General features: G+C 46.3%; 1 protein-coding gene and 1 non-coding gene across 2 annotated transcripts in view; both read right to left on the bottom strand.

Moving 5' to 3' along the window:
* Positions 1-8,555: 8,555 nt before the first annotated feature.
* On the bottom strand, positions 8,556-8,719 carry LOC126029258 (U1 spliceosomal RNA). The gene has a single exon (XR_007502895.1). It is a non-coding gene; the product is annotated as a U1 spliceosomal RNA (small nuclear RNA).
* A 3,582-nt stretch (positions 8,720-12,301) lies between these two features.
* Positions 12,302-15,745, bottom strand: part of FRMPD1 (FERM and PDZ domain containing 1) — a 120,105-nt gene continuing 116,661 nt past the window's right edge. The window contains exon 16 of the mRNA XM_049772932.1: positions 12,302-14,754. Within this exon, the coding sequence (XP_049628889.1) occupies positions 12,431-14,754 (2,324 nt within the window). The 3' untranslated portion in view covers positions 12,302-12,430. The remainder of the gene's footprint in view (positions 14,755-15,745) is intronic.

Genomic DNA, 15,745 nt, shown 5'->3' with positions numbered 1-15,745 from the left:
GGTGTTCAAACCCAGAAAAAAATCTGAAATACTCTCATCATCAGTCAGGTCACATACAAACTACAGTGTGGGTGTATGGGGTGGGGGGGATCTTTTGCGCTTCACTGCAGGTTCAGTTCTGGCTATCAGGGATCTTGAGATCATAGACTAAGCACCTAGCATAAGAGTTTATGCTGAAGATCTGGTGATGCCATTCATTCTGCCTTTAAGAGACTCATTCCTTTAGAAATTCTTCCAGGAATGAGAGGATGAAACCATTTACACGCATGTGCCTGGAATTCAGTACTGAGCCTTATGAACAAGAGCATCCTAGGGAGAGTACAGGGGCCATGGCATGTGTTGCATGAAGCCTATCCCAGGAAGTTGATCCCCAGGGCCCCCCAGCATGGCCAGGAGTGGCCCCTGAGCACAGAACCGGAGTAGCCTCGCAGCACCCATCCTCCTGCCTTTAAAAGAGAATCCTAAATGCCTGACCACCATCACATCGTTCTTTCTGCTGAGAATCTGTAGTCTCCAATTCATTTCAACATCCACCCCAAACCCTAAAAGAAGACTCTACAGAGGAACACCCACCTGCGCTCACCTACCCTTGCTTCAACGCCCACCTCCGGGCGTGCAAACTGCAGCTTTCTCTACTTCCAAAATGCAATGGGATCTACCTTGCTCAGCTATTCGGATTTCCACTCTCCGACATGCCCTTTATATATGCTACAATTCGGCCCCATTCCTCTCCGCAGGGGCAGTCCTGCCTCTGCACCTTCCCGCAGCTTCTCAGTCTCAGTTCTGGGTCTCTGCTGGTCCCACTCCGGCGCCTGCATCAACGCCGCCAGGAACCCAGGCCGAGTCCCCCGCTCTGGGCGCTGCTGGGTTAGCAGGCTGCCAGTGGGAGCGGAGGCCGACATGGAAAGCCTATAAAGGTGGCATAACCTGGCTCACACACCTTCCCCGCCCGTCCTTAACCCAGGCGTCTGTCCCCCATCAGGGTTCCGACCCCCCAGACCCCAGCTCTGCCCCCACCCAGCACGAGAGCCCTAGCATACCAGCGCCACCTCTCGCTGCAGCAGCAGAGCACATCAGGCCCACCCCCGGGGCACTTCCGGTTCCTTCGCGTCCGAACAGCATTCTGGGAATTGTAGTTTTGCCCGGTGGCTCAGCATTCAATGGGCCTCTGGCCATTTCTATTTCAGTTCCCCGCCCCGTCGCGAGTGTTGTTTCACATTTGGTTTCCCCTCGGGTTATGTGACGATTTCTTTCTTTTTTTTCTTTTTTTTTTTTTGTAGTTTATTCTTTTATTATACATAGAAACTTTGATTTTTTTTAGATATGTGTTGCTTTCTGGATTATCAAAGGTATAGGCATGTGCTACAACGTGATTAAATAATATTTTAATATTGTGTTGATATTCTTACATTGCATTGATGTGGAATCTAAACACCCGAGTACCACCCTGTAAGTCAGGCCATGGCTGCCTGCACCCACAACTAGGACATGTGGGACAGAGAAACTGGAAGATGCATCAACGGGTTTGTGCTCTGCCCCTCTGCCCACAGCAGGCTGGGATGTCCCTTCCTGAGGAGATGGTTCACCAAGCTCCTGGCTCCTTCTCCTTCATACATAACCAGGCTCTTCCTTCTTTCAGAGAAAGTCCATGTTCTGTCTACACTACAGCCTCAGACTATCAGGAAAAATCAGGCTAAGAGTTCCAACCACATCTGGTTTATATTTTCTGGGAAAAATTACTTTTTTCTGGGAAGATTTTTACAGTTTACACCAATGTAAAAAGTCGATAACTAGTCTCTCAATGATTCAATTCTATTATTTTTTATTTTATTTATTTATTTTAATATGTAAAACCTTTATTTAAGCACCATGATTACAAGCATGAGTGTAGTTGGGTTTTAGTCAAACTGAATAACCCCCTTCACCAGCGCAACATTCCCACCACCAATGTCTTCCAGCCTCCCCAGCCTGCCTGTATTCAAGACAGTCATTCTACTTCTCTCAATCTTTAACATTGTCATGCTAGTTGTTAGTGTAGTTATTTCCCTAATAGCATTCACCACTCTTTGTGGTGAGCTTCAAATTGTGAGCCGGGGGGGGGGGGGGGGGGCAGAGAGATAGCGTGGAGCTAAGGTGTTTGCCTTTCATACAGAAAGTCATTGGTTCGAATCCCCCGAGCCTGCCAGGAGCGATTTCTGAGCGTAGAACCAGGAGGATTCCCTGAGCACTGCTGGGTGTGACCCAAAACAAAACAAAAAATTGTGAGCCGCTCCTTCTAGCCCATCCAGCCCTTAACTCTATTGTCTTTGGGCCTTATTACAATAATGTCTTTTATTTTTCTTAAAACCCATAGATGAGTGAGACTATTTTGTGTCTATCTCTCTTCCTCTGACTTTTTTCACTCAGCATAATAGATTCCATGTACATCCACGTATAGGAAATTTCATGACTTCATCTCTCCTGACAGCTGCATAATATTCCATTGTGTATATGTATCACAGTTTCTTTAGCCATTCATATGTTGAAGGGCATCTTGGTTGTTTCCAGAGTCTGGCTACTGTAAATAGTGCTGCAATGAATATAGGTGCGAGGAAGGGATTTTTGTATTGTATTTTTGTGTTCCTTGGGTATATTCCTAGGAGTGGTATAGCTGGATCGTATGGGAGCTCAATTTCCAGTTTTTGGAGGAATCTCCATATTGCTTTCCATAAAGGTTGGACTAGACAGCATTCCCACCAGCAGTGAATAAGAATTCCTTTCTCTCCACATCCCGCCAGCACTGATTGTTCTTGTTCTTTGTGATGTGTGCCAGCTATCTTAGTGCTGCTACCCAGGACACCTTGATTGCCCTTGAGGGCTGGACATAGTGAAATGGGCTGAAACCAGAATTGAATTACTCCATATCTTTTTTTTTGGGGGGGGGCCACACCCGGTGGTGCTCAGGGGTTACTCCTGGCTGTCTGCTCAGAAATAGCTCCTGGCAGGCATGGGGGACCATATGGGGCACCGGGATTCGAACCAACCACCTTTGGTCCTGGATCGGCTGCTTGCAAGGCAAACACCGCTGTGCTATCTCTCCGGGCCCTGAATTATTCCATATCTTGCTGTCTGGGATGCCTAGGCATCCAATTCACCTCTACCCAATTGTCTAAGTTCCTGGGCAGGCAACAAATGACTCTAACCTCTGGCCACTCTCCCAGTTCCGCCTCACTTTCCATATGCACGAGGAAACTTGAGTCTCACAGCCCTATCCCCAGCCTACTCAGGTAAAACTTCTATTCACTCTTCCACAGATTCCTGCAGTACTGGGACCCTCACCCTTTTGGAACTCTGATCATGAATGAGCCCCAAATACCACTCAATGACACAAAGTCAGTCCCCTTCTTGGCTCTGGGCATCCCTGCTTAACCAGCATGTTCCCCTGGTAGAGTTTCCTTGGCACAGAGCCTGCAGCTCCTCTCCCACCCCATCCACAATCTAGGCACTGTGAGGACCAAGATCCCAGCTGGATCCATGATAAGGTCCCAAACTAAACCGAGACCAAACCCAGTAAAAGCAGTTTTTCCTGAGACAGGTTAAAAGCAGTTCTTCAGGCAGGTCAAAAGGTTAGGTACTTTTTCACTATTAGCTAAAGCTTCCACTCTGAGCCAATATGGAGGGAGTTAACTCAGAAATAAAACCACAGAAGGAAGAAGAAATGCAGGCATGTCAAGATCTTCCCTATTCTGTTAGGATAGAGGAGCAAAGTGGGCCTGGAATATTCCACCTGATAAAGCCCCCCTGACAACCAATGTTGTGTCAGATAAGTTGTAACATCAATGCTAAGAAATAATGTGCTTTGTTTGCAAAATGATTTAAGCCGATCATGTATGGGATGAGAGATATAGACCAATCATGTATGCTGTAAAGGTTGAATTGTTTGTATTAACCAATGAAATGCTTATGCTGTTAATGTTGCGATGTCTATATAAACTGGCTAAGATTTTGCTTTGGTGTCCTTGTCAAGACTCCCTTAGTTGGATGAGACTGGACTAGCTGAATAAACTCTCTTTAGCACCTTGCATTATCAGAGATGGTCTTTGACTCTCAATTCCAAAATGGGTGCCAATTCAGACCCTAACATTACCATCAAGTATTTGACACCAGAATGATAAATAGAATCATTATTTCTCTCCCTCTTTCTCCATTTCTCTCCCCTCCCTCTCTTTTTCAACCTCTCTCCCCCTTTCTCTCCCTTGCCCTCTCCTTATCCATCCCTCTTTCTTTCTTTCTCTTTTTCTCCCTTTTCTCTCCCTCCCTTTCTTTTTATCCCTCCCTCCCTCCTTCTCCCTATCTCTCCCTCTCCTTTTCTCTCCCCTCTCCCTTCTCTCCAACTCTCTTTCCTTCTCCCTCTCTCTCTCCCTTTTCCCTTTCTCACCCTTTTTCTCCTTTTCTCTCCCTCTCCCTCCCTTCCTCTCTCCCTTTCTCTTCCCTTCCTCCCTCTTTCTCTTCTTTTCTCTCCCCTCTCTTTCTTTCTCCCCTCCCTCCCCCTCTCTCTCACTCTCTCTCTCCCTTTTCCCCTTTCTATTAAGTTTCTCAAAATAACTACACTGACCATGTTTATGATATATATTCCCCATGTTACTACTGCACATTTGTTCACCAAAGAAGTGATTTTTTTCCCCTCCTTTGATACAGTCAAATCCCACTTTCTTATCTACCAAATGCAGACCTGACATTCAGTAGATGCTCAGAATTTTTTTTTGTTTGGAGCCATACCCAGTGGCGCTCAGGGCTTACTCCTGACTCTGCCCTCGGTTATCACTCCTGGTGGGCTATGAAGTTACAGGTATCAAACCCAGGTCAACCTAATACAAGGCAAATATTCTACCTGTGATGTACTATCTCTCCAGCCCCTTAATAATTTTTTCAGACATACTAGTTTGAATTAATGCAGGTCTTTACAAGAAGCATTTCCTGATCACTACTCAGAACCTCTCACTCAAAATTACTTTTCTCCTTGGAGTGTTTGTTTTTTTTTTTTTTTTTTTTTTTTTGGTTTTTGGGCCACACCCGGCGGTGCTCAGGGGTTACTCCTGGCTGTCTGCTCAGAAATAGCTCCTGGCAGGCACGGGGGACCATATGGGACACCGGGATTCGAACCAACCACCTTTGGTCCTGGATGGGCTGCTTGCAAGGCAAACGCCGCTGTGCTATCTCTCCGGGCCCTCCTTGGAGTTTTCAAAGCATCTTATCTGTTCTTTTTGGTAGTTTTGTGATAAAGGATAGATTTAACCAGGAGTTAACAGAGGAGCATCCTCGAGCATAGGCAGGCATGGATTCATAGTAGACACTAAGCCTCAGGGTCAGAAACAGTTGTAAAGATCAGCCAATTTCTGTCTAATTAAATAATATGAATCTAAGCTTGTGAAGAATCAAACAATTTACCATCTTATTAGAGAAGTATGAAAGGCAGAAGAGGGGCAACTGCCCCTTATTGGGCTCCCACTTGGACCACACACACCCATTGTACTGGGAGAGTTTTTGCTGTCTTCTTCACTCTTGCCTAAAAAAACAAAAACAAAAAATACTTTCCTAAAACAAAACAAAAAACACTTTCTTATGAAGTCCAGTTCTGTCATCTCCTGTCTCTTAACCTTCAGTGACAGGTGACAAAAACTTGCCTATGGTAATAGTTTAAAAAAAGCACACCTTATTTGATTGTTTCTAGCTCTGTACATCATTGAAAGATTCCAATCTCGAGATCAGGGGCTCTTGAAGACCAGATTTTTCAAACAATTACTGACATGAATAATCCTGCATCAGGCATCATGTGATGTAAATGCAGAAATGTTTGCTGAAAAAATATATTAGCCCATGAGATGGTGGGTGGGAAAATTCAGAAGTATAAATGTCCAGTGGTTCCTTAATTATTAAACTCCTGACTCTTGGAATGTTAGAGAGTACAGTGGGTAAGATGCTTGGCTTGCACGGTGCAGACCCAGGTTTGATCCTTGACACCATGTTCCCCTGAGCCTATCTCAGAGTAATCCCTGAGCACAAAGCCACGAGTAAGCCATAAATGCTACAAGGTGTAATCTCCAAACCCAAAACCAAATCCCCTAAACCCACAAAACTAAAATTAAAAGCAAACAAATCAGGCCAGAGCAATAGCACCTCAGGTAGGGCATTTACCTTGCACATGACTAATCTGGGTTCAATTCCTGGCAACTCATCTGGTTCCTGGAGTCTACCAGGAGTGATTTCTTAGCGCAAAGCCAAAAGTAAACCCTGAGTGCTGCCACATGTGGCCCCAAAACAAGACAAGGCAAACAAACCAACCCAGCTCTTGCCTGGTGAGGTGCACAGACCACAGACCCATTTTATCTCATGCAGGAAATATGTCCTTCAAAGAAAATGCTCCATGGGACAAATCCTCTTTGGATTTAGCTTTACAACAAGCAACAGGAAGATTCCCAGGACTTCTGGGTCTTAGTACTTCTCCTGGAGCTACAGAGGAAAAAAAATCAATTCCATATCATAGAGACCCAAGTTGGATTTGAGGGGAGAGGAATCAAAGAAAGAAGCAACCAGATATTTGAGGGCATCTATTAGGGACTCCATTTTTTCCCCAGACTTCCGTGTTTATTGATTTGTTACATTAATGTCGAATGTCAATCTGGAACAACTTCTACTTTGAGATGTTGCTATGTTGATCAGAAAATAGCAAGAGGGGCAGGAGCAATGGGAGAGCAGACAGCGCACTTGCTTTGCACACAGACAACTTGGGTTCAATTCCCAGCACCCTATATGGACTCCCCCGGCACCACCAGGAGTGATCCTCAGTGCAGAAGTGCAGAGCCAGAAGTAATACTTGAGAACTGCTAGGTATGGCAGAGAAAGGGGAAAGAGACAGATACACAGGCAGACATATAGACAGAAACAGACACAGAGAGAGGACAGAAATAGAGAAAATAGCAAAATATGTAAATAAAGCATCTGGCACACTAGTGATGGAGGTCACTTGCATTATAGTCCTTAGGCATCGGGACACAGAAGCACAGACTAGCACCTTAGAACATTGCTTCTCACGTTTCCCTTTCTCTGTTCCCTTATGACTTTCTTTTCTTCCAGTAGCCTTCTTTCTTACTGGCTGGCCCCTCATCTTATGTTCTGGTCCCCCATTTATGTGATTTTCATGTTGTAGTCTTCCTAGAATATACCAGATACAAAGGATCCTATGGCCCCAGTTGAGAAATGCTGTGTTATTACACAGACGACTACCCTGACTGAATTGAAGGCATAAATTTCTGCCCTGCTTGGTAAAAGTAGATATTATGAAAATAAATGATGCACCTGTTTATATTTTTCTTCTGGTAGAAATATTAAACATTTATTTGTGTGTCATATCCAGTGGTGCTCAGGACTTACTCCTGGCTCTGAGCTCAGGGATCAGTTCTGGAAGGCTTGAGGACCATATTGGATGCCAGGGATCTAGCCCAAGTCAACTACATGCAAAGAAAATAATTTCTCTGACTTACTATCAGTCACTCAGGCCCTAAAGCCCTTCTTAATATTAAACTTACTGTTTTTGTTTTGGTTTTTGGTCACACCTGGCAGCGCTCAGGGTTTACCCCTGGCTCTAGGCTCAGAAATCACTCCTGGCAGGCTCGGGAGACCATATGGGATGCCGGGATTTGAACCACCGTCCTTCTGCATGCAAGGCAAACCTTACCTCCATGCTATCTCTCCGGCCCCAATATTAAACATTTTTAAAGATTGCTGCTTCTATTATTACTTTTTTGTTTTGTTTTGGTTTGATTTTGGGGCCTTGCTCAGCAATGTTCAGATGTTACTCCTGGTTCTGCTCTTAGGAATAACTTCTGACTAGCTAAGAGATATGGGATGCTGGGGAAGAAATCCTGGTTGGCTGAGTGTAAGACTCCTACCTGCTGTACTATCACTGTGGCCTTTCTATTTATAATTTTTTTTTTTTTGGTTTTTGGGCCACACCCGTTTGACGCTCAGGGGTTACTCCTGGCTATGCGCTCAGAAATCACCCCTGGCTTGGGGGGACCATATGGGACATCGGGGGATCGAACCGCGGTCCATCTGCTTGCAAGGCAGACACCTAACCTGTAGCGCCACCTTCCCGGCCCCTCTATTTATAATTTTTTGGGCCACACCTGGCAGCTCTCAGGAGTTACTCCTAGCTCTGCTCTCAGAAATTATTCCTGGCAGGCTCAGGGGGCCATATGGGGTGTTGGGATTTGAACCAGGTCCGTCCTGTATTGCCGCATACAAGGCAAATGCCTTACTGTTGTGCTATCGCTCCGGCCCCATATACTATTTTTTTAAACTTTATTTATTGATTCATTGATTGATAGTTGGTTTCTGGGCCACATACAGCAGCTACTCCTAGCTCTGTACTCAGAAATCACCCCTAGCAGGCTAGAGTACTACATGGGATGCTGGGAACCAACCAGATTCCTCTTGAGTCAGCCACTGCAAGGCAAATGTCCATCACTGTGCTATCTCTCTAGCTCTCTGATACTATTTTTTTTTTTTTTTTTTTGCAGAGGAGAGCGCGAATGCAGTCCCCCACTACCACAAATTATGCAGTCGAGTTTCCCACATTTGGGGAAAACGCAGGGGTCAGCACATCTGGAGTGCAATGGATAAGCCTCGTCCTGGGGAAACCACCTTCGTGATCATGCTATCTCCCCTGCCAGGAAAGTATCTGATACTATTTTTTTTTTTTTTGGGCCACACCCGGTAATGCTCAGGGGTTACTCCTGGCTATGCACTCAGAAGTTGCTCCTGGCTTGGGGGACCATATGGGACACCGCGGGATCGAACCGCAGTCCGTCCAAGGCTAGCGCAGGCAAGGCAGGCACCTTACCTCTAGCGCCACCGCCCGGCCCCTGATACTATTTTTTAATTGAATAAAATAACTTTTGAGTTCAAGAATCTTGTTAAATTTTATTGAAAGAAATAGTCCTCTGGGCCTGGAGAGATAGCACAGCGGCATTTGCCTTGCAAGCAGCCGATCCAGGACCAAAGGTGGTTGGTTAGAATCCCGGTGTCCCATATGGTCCCCTGTGCCTGCCAGGAGCTATTTCTGAGCAGACAGCCAGGAGTAAGCCCTGAGCACCTCCGGGTGTGGCCCAAAAACCAAAAAGAAAAAAAAAAAAAAAAGAAATAGTCCCCTGAGCTGAAACCATGCCCCATGAATAAAGTCACTATGTCTGCATTTGGCTAGCTCCATAGACTCAATCTACTCTCAAAGTAAACCATGCTATGAAAAAGTATGGGTACACTGGCCAAACAGCTGTAAGCTGGCAATCTCAGGAGGGACAACTCCAATTTTTTAAATACTGTTATTCCTGTAGAAATACACCAATTTATATGCCAATTGTATTTGAAGCCACCTAATATTCAGAAGAAAAAAAAAGTTACAGAATAATCAACTAGCAACACAAGTTTAATACATCTTTTGGCAATAAGAAAAATAGGCCTCTAAAAACATTTAGTCTTTCCCTAGTTCAAGTACTGGCTAACTAGTCACTAGCTAACAGTTAACCAGAGAGCCAGGAATAGCATTTGCCGTGCATGTGTGAGGCCCTGAGTTCAATCCCTTGCTTTTCCAAATACTGCGGACTGGGTGGAACAAAATTTGTGTTCTTAGTATCTGTTATCTTTCTAATTTGAGTTGGCTGTCCCCCATCCCACCCCATCTACTGACTTCCACCCTTGAGACTGAACAGACTTTCCTCTGCTCCTACTCTGGTTGTGGAAGGGGAGAAGGAAGAGGAATTAGAGAACCCTAGAGGAATCAAGCTGTAGGGGCAGTACAGAGCCCACAACAAAAGTTGATGAAACAAATTCAAATAGCCCTAAATGAATATTTAAACCCTCTTCGGTGTAGGGAGATAGTACAGTAGGCAGGGCATTTGCCTTGCATGTGGTCAACCTACATTGAATCTTTGGCACCCTATAAAATTCCCCCAGTCCCTAACAGGAATGATTCTTGAACACAGAGGCAGGAGTAGGTCCTGGGCACCACTGAGTATGGCCCCCAAACAAAAGCACACAAAAAGTAATAAAATAAACCCATAAACCCTTTTTGGCTTGGACACTGAAGCTGGGGAGAGAATTTCAGAGCTATCTTGCCATCATTTTTTTTTTTTAGCATCTTGAAACAAAAAGCAGGGAACAGAATCTGAGACACCTCCTTACACTTTGGAGCATATTGCTAACATTTATTAAGAATTTCCTACTTTGGGGCCAGAGAGATAGCATGGAGGCAAGGCATTTGCCTTGTATGCAGAAGGTCATTAGTTCCAATCCCGGCATTCCATATGGTCCCCTGAGGCTGCCTGGAGTGATTTCTGAGCCTGGAGCCAGGAGTAACCCCTGAGCGCTGCCTGGTGTGACACCCTCCACCCAAATTTCCTACTTTTATGCTACAGTGTGAGCAATAATCTTTTTTTTTTTTTGTCACTCCTGGCAGGCTCGGGGGACCATATGGGATGCTGCTGGTATTCTAACTAGCATCTGTTCTGTGTTGGCCGCGTGCAAGGCAAATTCCCCACTGCTGTGCTATTGCTCTGGCCCCCAATAACATATTTTTAATTTATGGATGAAAAAATCCTAAAGCACTGAGAAGTTTAAATGGTGGGGTCTAAAATTCCATGAAGATGACTAAACTGTTCAGCTCAAGCTGGATTAATGAACAAGATACTAAAATGTTTCTTTGTTTTATCCTTTGGGCCACACCTAGGAGTGCTCAGGGCTTTACTGGACCATATGAAGTGCCACAGATTGAACATGGATCAGCCACGTGTAAGGCGAGTGCCCTGTCTACTATACTATCACTCCAACCCCTCTATACATTTCTTTAGCCTTCATATTAGTCTTTTTTTTTTTTTTTTTTTGAGGGGGCATAGGAGCAGGGAGGGTTTTTGTTTTGTTTTGTTAGTTTCTTTGGTCACACCCGGCAGTGCTCAGGGGTTACTCCTGGCTCTCTGCTCAGAAATCGCCCCTGGCAGGCACGGGGGACCATATGGGATGCTGGGATTCGAACCACCATCCTTCTGCTTGGAAGGCAGACGCCTTACCTCCAGGCTATCTCTCTGGCCCCTAGGAGCAGGGAGTTCTCCCAAGAAGTTCTCAGGAGACTTTGGGGCCCTTTCAGGTGATATTTGAACCAGCCAGCAGTTCAATATGAAGACCCAATAACGAGGTGCTGCTCAGATCCTACAATACTGGTGATTATCCGGGCCACCTTCGTGCTAAACCCAGAGATGTTTGGGAGACCATGTGGTGCCTTCATGCAAATCATACACTTTAATTCCTGCACTCTTTCCATCCCCTATTCTCATACTATCATTTCAAAAGCTAATATAATTCAAGGTTTTAATAGTTGACATTTAATATTTATGACAAGTTGGGTACAAGCAAAATTCAGGAGAGCAGGGATTTTAAAATAAAACAGGCAATCTACATGGGAGTGAGCATGCCACGACGGGGCCTACTGCCACCTTGTGGCATCATAGGCTTATGGCAGTGAGCAGCAAGCGCACCATGTTTCCTTGCAGTGTGAAAGCATCTAGAAGTTGGTGACCAGACTCTATTCTCTGTCACGTGTTCGCACTCCTACATGTGGAAATCACTGCCAAATTAGTATAGTATGTGAATTCAAGACTTTATTTTTTCACTGGTGAAGGGGGGGTATTCTTTTTATGACTGAAACCCAACTATAATCATGTTTGTAATCATGTTTAAATAAATATTATTTAAAAAAAATCTTTATACATAAGTCCTTGTGGCTCCACATGCTTCAAAAGAAACCCAAAGGGCCAGGATGATAGCACAGTGGTAGGGTGTTAAAAATAAACTGTTAGGGCCGGCGAGGTGGCGCTAGAGGCAAGGTGTCTGCCTTGCAAGCGCTAGCCAAGGAAGGACCATGGTTCGATCCCCCGGCGTTCTATATGGTCCCCCCAAGCCAGGGGCAATTTCTGAGCGCTTAGCCAGGAATAACCTCTGAGCATCAAATGGGTGTGGCCCAAAAAAACAAAACAAAAAAAAATAAACAAACTGTATTTTTTCAGTGGCCCCATTTCCTCCCTTGGGATCATTTATGATTTCCTCTTGCTTCCAAAACCCTAGGGCTCATCCTGGCTTGGCAGCAATTGTAGAAGGGATTGTGAGCATCCTAAGCGGACAGGGCTTATCACTTATCTTGAGACCTAAGGTCTCACACAGTTACCCAGGGACTCTGGAAAGAGTGAAAAACCTCCCAGCCAAGTTGATCACTCTATGGAGCTAAGGCCAAGATTAAGTAGCAGTTTTATTTGAATACTCTAAATAGTAAACATTTGAGGGATAGAAGGAGGAGGTGGAAGGGGCTGGTCAGGGAAGTCTTGTCTAGGGCAAGTAGAGTGTTTGTTCACATGGCAGGAGATGCCCGAAACTTCTGGTTCAAACAGAACACAGCGGCCGTGAGGGCCGTACACTGGCGGGCCAGGAGTTTCACGCTTAAATCATGGTAACCTCTCTCGCAGGTCAGTTTAGTGGCCTCCACAAACTGGTGGTAAGTGTGTACCACATCCCTCAGGTGACCCGCTGCTTCCTGGTGCCGGGCCAAGCAGCGGCTGCAGTCTGTGAGCTGGAAACACAGGCCGGCCAGCTGGACCAGGTGCTGGAAGGTGTCACGCAGCGCGCCCTGCATCTCCTCAGGTGACTGGTCCATCCGGATGACATGTTGGCAGCTGGACAGGAGCTTCTGGGAGCCCATGCACAGGCGGCTCCGGCTTTCGGAAAAGTACCAAGTGCACTTCTCAGGAGGATGTTTATGGCCATTCCCCCAGGAAGCTTCTAAAATGTGCCTTAGCTCCAGCAAACTCTCTGTGAGGTGGGCGAAGCCCTCGCAGGTGCTGGTAGGAGTCGCTTTCAGCTTTTTCAGAGTTCTGGAGCAGTACTCTGGCCAGATGTTGCTCTTCCTGGACAGGGACTCAGGATTGCAGCTTTGGGCCCAGGCTAGGTGGCGGCCTGCAGAGGGTGGTGAAGTAAGGGGGACTTCGGGGTGTGTTTCTGGGTCCCTATCTTCCTCCTCTGAGTCGAGCTGCAGGCCATGGAAACATGAGGCATAGGGCAGCTGACAGCTGCACTGTTCTAGTCTGGCCCTGGGGGCCATTGACTCATTCATGCCCGCAAACCCCAGAGAGGTGGCCATGTGGAGACTCGCAGAGATCTCTGGGTGGCTTTCAGCAGCAAAGCAAGGGAAAGACTTCTCAGCAGGCAGGCAAATGCCAGGGGGTTTGTCTTTGCTTTCTGGCCTCAAACATGGCTGCAGGTCTTCAGAGGAAGGCTGCTGTTGGGGACATGGAAGTGGTTTTGGCAAAGAGGGTTTTGGACTAGGACAGACCTGCAGGGGAAGGTCCCCAGAGGGAGCGCCTTCCTCTTGCATAATGGTCAATGACTCTGTCTGAACCCCCTCAACAGAGAATTCTGAGGCAATGGTCTGGCTCCCGACTGTGAACAGTGAATCAACATCTAACTGTGCCAAAAGTTTTTGCTCTGGGGCATGGCAGCTTTGGCCTGGGATTTCTCTGTTTGGTCTATGAGGGTCCCCAGGGGAATGAGGTGTGGTCTGCTCAGTTCCTGTTACAGGACTGTCCAAGGAGAGGATGCTTGTCATTTCACCTGCTGGGGCACTCACACCAAGCGCCTGCAGTGCCACATCTGACACATCAGCCAAGGGGCCACTTGAGTCCTCCCCAGATCCATCCTCATCTACACGGGCACCACAGTTGGTTGTAGTTTCTCTGTCACTTCCCCCAAGCACTTGTCTCTGCTTCTCATTTGTAGGACAAGAAGCCAACTTCTCTCCTGAATTTTCTTCATGCTCACCCCTCCCAGAACTGACTTGAGGAGCCTCTGTGTATTGTGTCACAGTTTCTTGCACGTGATCTGTAGACAAAAAGCCCAATCCCGTTTCCTGTAGGTGCCTTCCTGGCTGGAATGTGTCCCTTGCAGAGGCATGATCTGGCCCTGGACTGATGGCAGAACAAACTCTGTCTGAGTCTGGGTCAGCACTGGAGAGAGAAGATGTGCTGTCCCCAAGCTCTGTGGTTAGTTCCTTGGGGACACAGCTGTCTGAATTCTGACACAGAGGGAAGGCTTGTGTAGGGCATGGGGAACCTGTGTGAGAAGTCGGAGGGGTGTTTGTCAGGGAACTGGACAGATGGACAGACAGAGGGGCTGCCTCCACATTCTCTTTCTGGCTGGGGTCAATTCGGAGGCGAATGGCTGAAATCGAGGACACTCGTGAGTCCACAACGGACTTGGTCTCCATCGTCTCAGGCTCCATCTCCATGATCCCAGAGGCAGGGGTTTTGCTCTTGGAATCCCTCAGGGGAGCCAGTAGGCCCAGTGCCTTGGTCTCCAGGAGACCAGGCTCCCCGTGCATGTCCTGCAGAGAGGACACAGTGAGTGAGGGCGTGCCCAGGGCCAGGTAAGGCTCCCGCTCATAGTAGGAGATATCATCTACAGTATCCAGGGAGATGGATGGCTCCAGGGGAAACGAAACCTGGCAGGTATAATCTGTCTGTAGAAAAGATCTTCTTTTCCGCAAGCTCTTGGCATACTTCTTCCCCGTGCCCCTTCTATTTGGCTCCCTTCCCTCTGGCCTGGGGTTCAGGCTCTCTTCAGGGCAAGTCTTCCTCAGCAAGCCAGTAGTGTTGGGCTCTGTGAAAGAAACAGTGCTGGGTCCTGAAAATCAAGAATCAAGAAAGTACATAAAAATTCAGAGACACAGAAAAACTTTACAGAATGTGGATTCAGTACCCAGGGTTCCTAGGTTCAAAATCCTGGCTGTGTATGTATAGCCTGGGACCATGGAAATCCCATCTCCCTGGTGGGCTCAGTGGGAAGAGGACTATGAAAAGATATATCTATTTCCTTGTCTTTCTCAATCACAGAAACTCCAAATTTCAGGAAATGACATCATCCCATGACTAGTTTGCTGATGGATTTTTTATGCCATCCAAGAGATATGATGTGTGTTGTGGATATAGTCAGCCACAAATTTTTGTCATTTCAAACTCAAGCACATTGCTTGGAAACAAATTTTACTCTTTTTTTGGTTGTGGTTGTTATTTTCCTGATGGTTTTGGGGTCATACCAGGGATGCTCAGGGGTTACTACTGGCACTGAACTGAGAACTTACTTCTCAAGACTGCAAGATATGGGATGCTTAGATAGTGAACCCAAGTGGGTAGCATGCAAGGTAAGCACCCTATCTGCTGTAATATTGCTCTAGCTTCTACACTGTGTTGTTTCTGTTGTTGTTGTTAACTGTTGGTGTACTTGTAACTGTATTATAAAGCTGTAGTGACCAAAAAATGCATGGCATTGGAGTAAAAATAGGCTCTCTGCTCAATGAGTAGGAATCAATACCCACGGACAGAATCCCATATATAAGGAGTTAATTTTTTATTTTTTGTTTTTTGGTCACACCTGTTTGATGCTCAGGGGTTACTCCTGGATAAGTGCTCAGAAATTGCCCCTGGCTTGGGGGGACCATATGGGACGCCAGGGGATCAAACCGCAGTCCTTCCTTGGCTAGCGCTTGCAAGGCAGACACCTTACCTCTAGCGCCACCTCACCGGCCCCAAGAACAGTTAATTTTTTATAAAGGAACTGAGAATATAAACAACAAATGGTGCTGGGAAAATTGGATAATTATGTGTAAGAAATTAAA

The sequence above is a fragment of the Suncus etruscus genome, chromosome 1 (assembly GCF_024139225.1).
Source record: "Suncus etruscus isolate mSunEtr1 chromosome 1, mSunEtr1.pri.cur, whole genome shotgun sequence".
Lineage (NCBI taxonomy): Eukaryota > Metazoa > Chordata > Mammalia > Eulipotyphla > Soricidae > Suncus > Suncus etruscus.
This window is presented reverse-complemented; position numbering and strand designations above follow the sequence as displayed.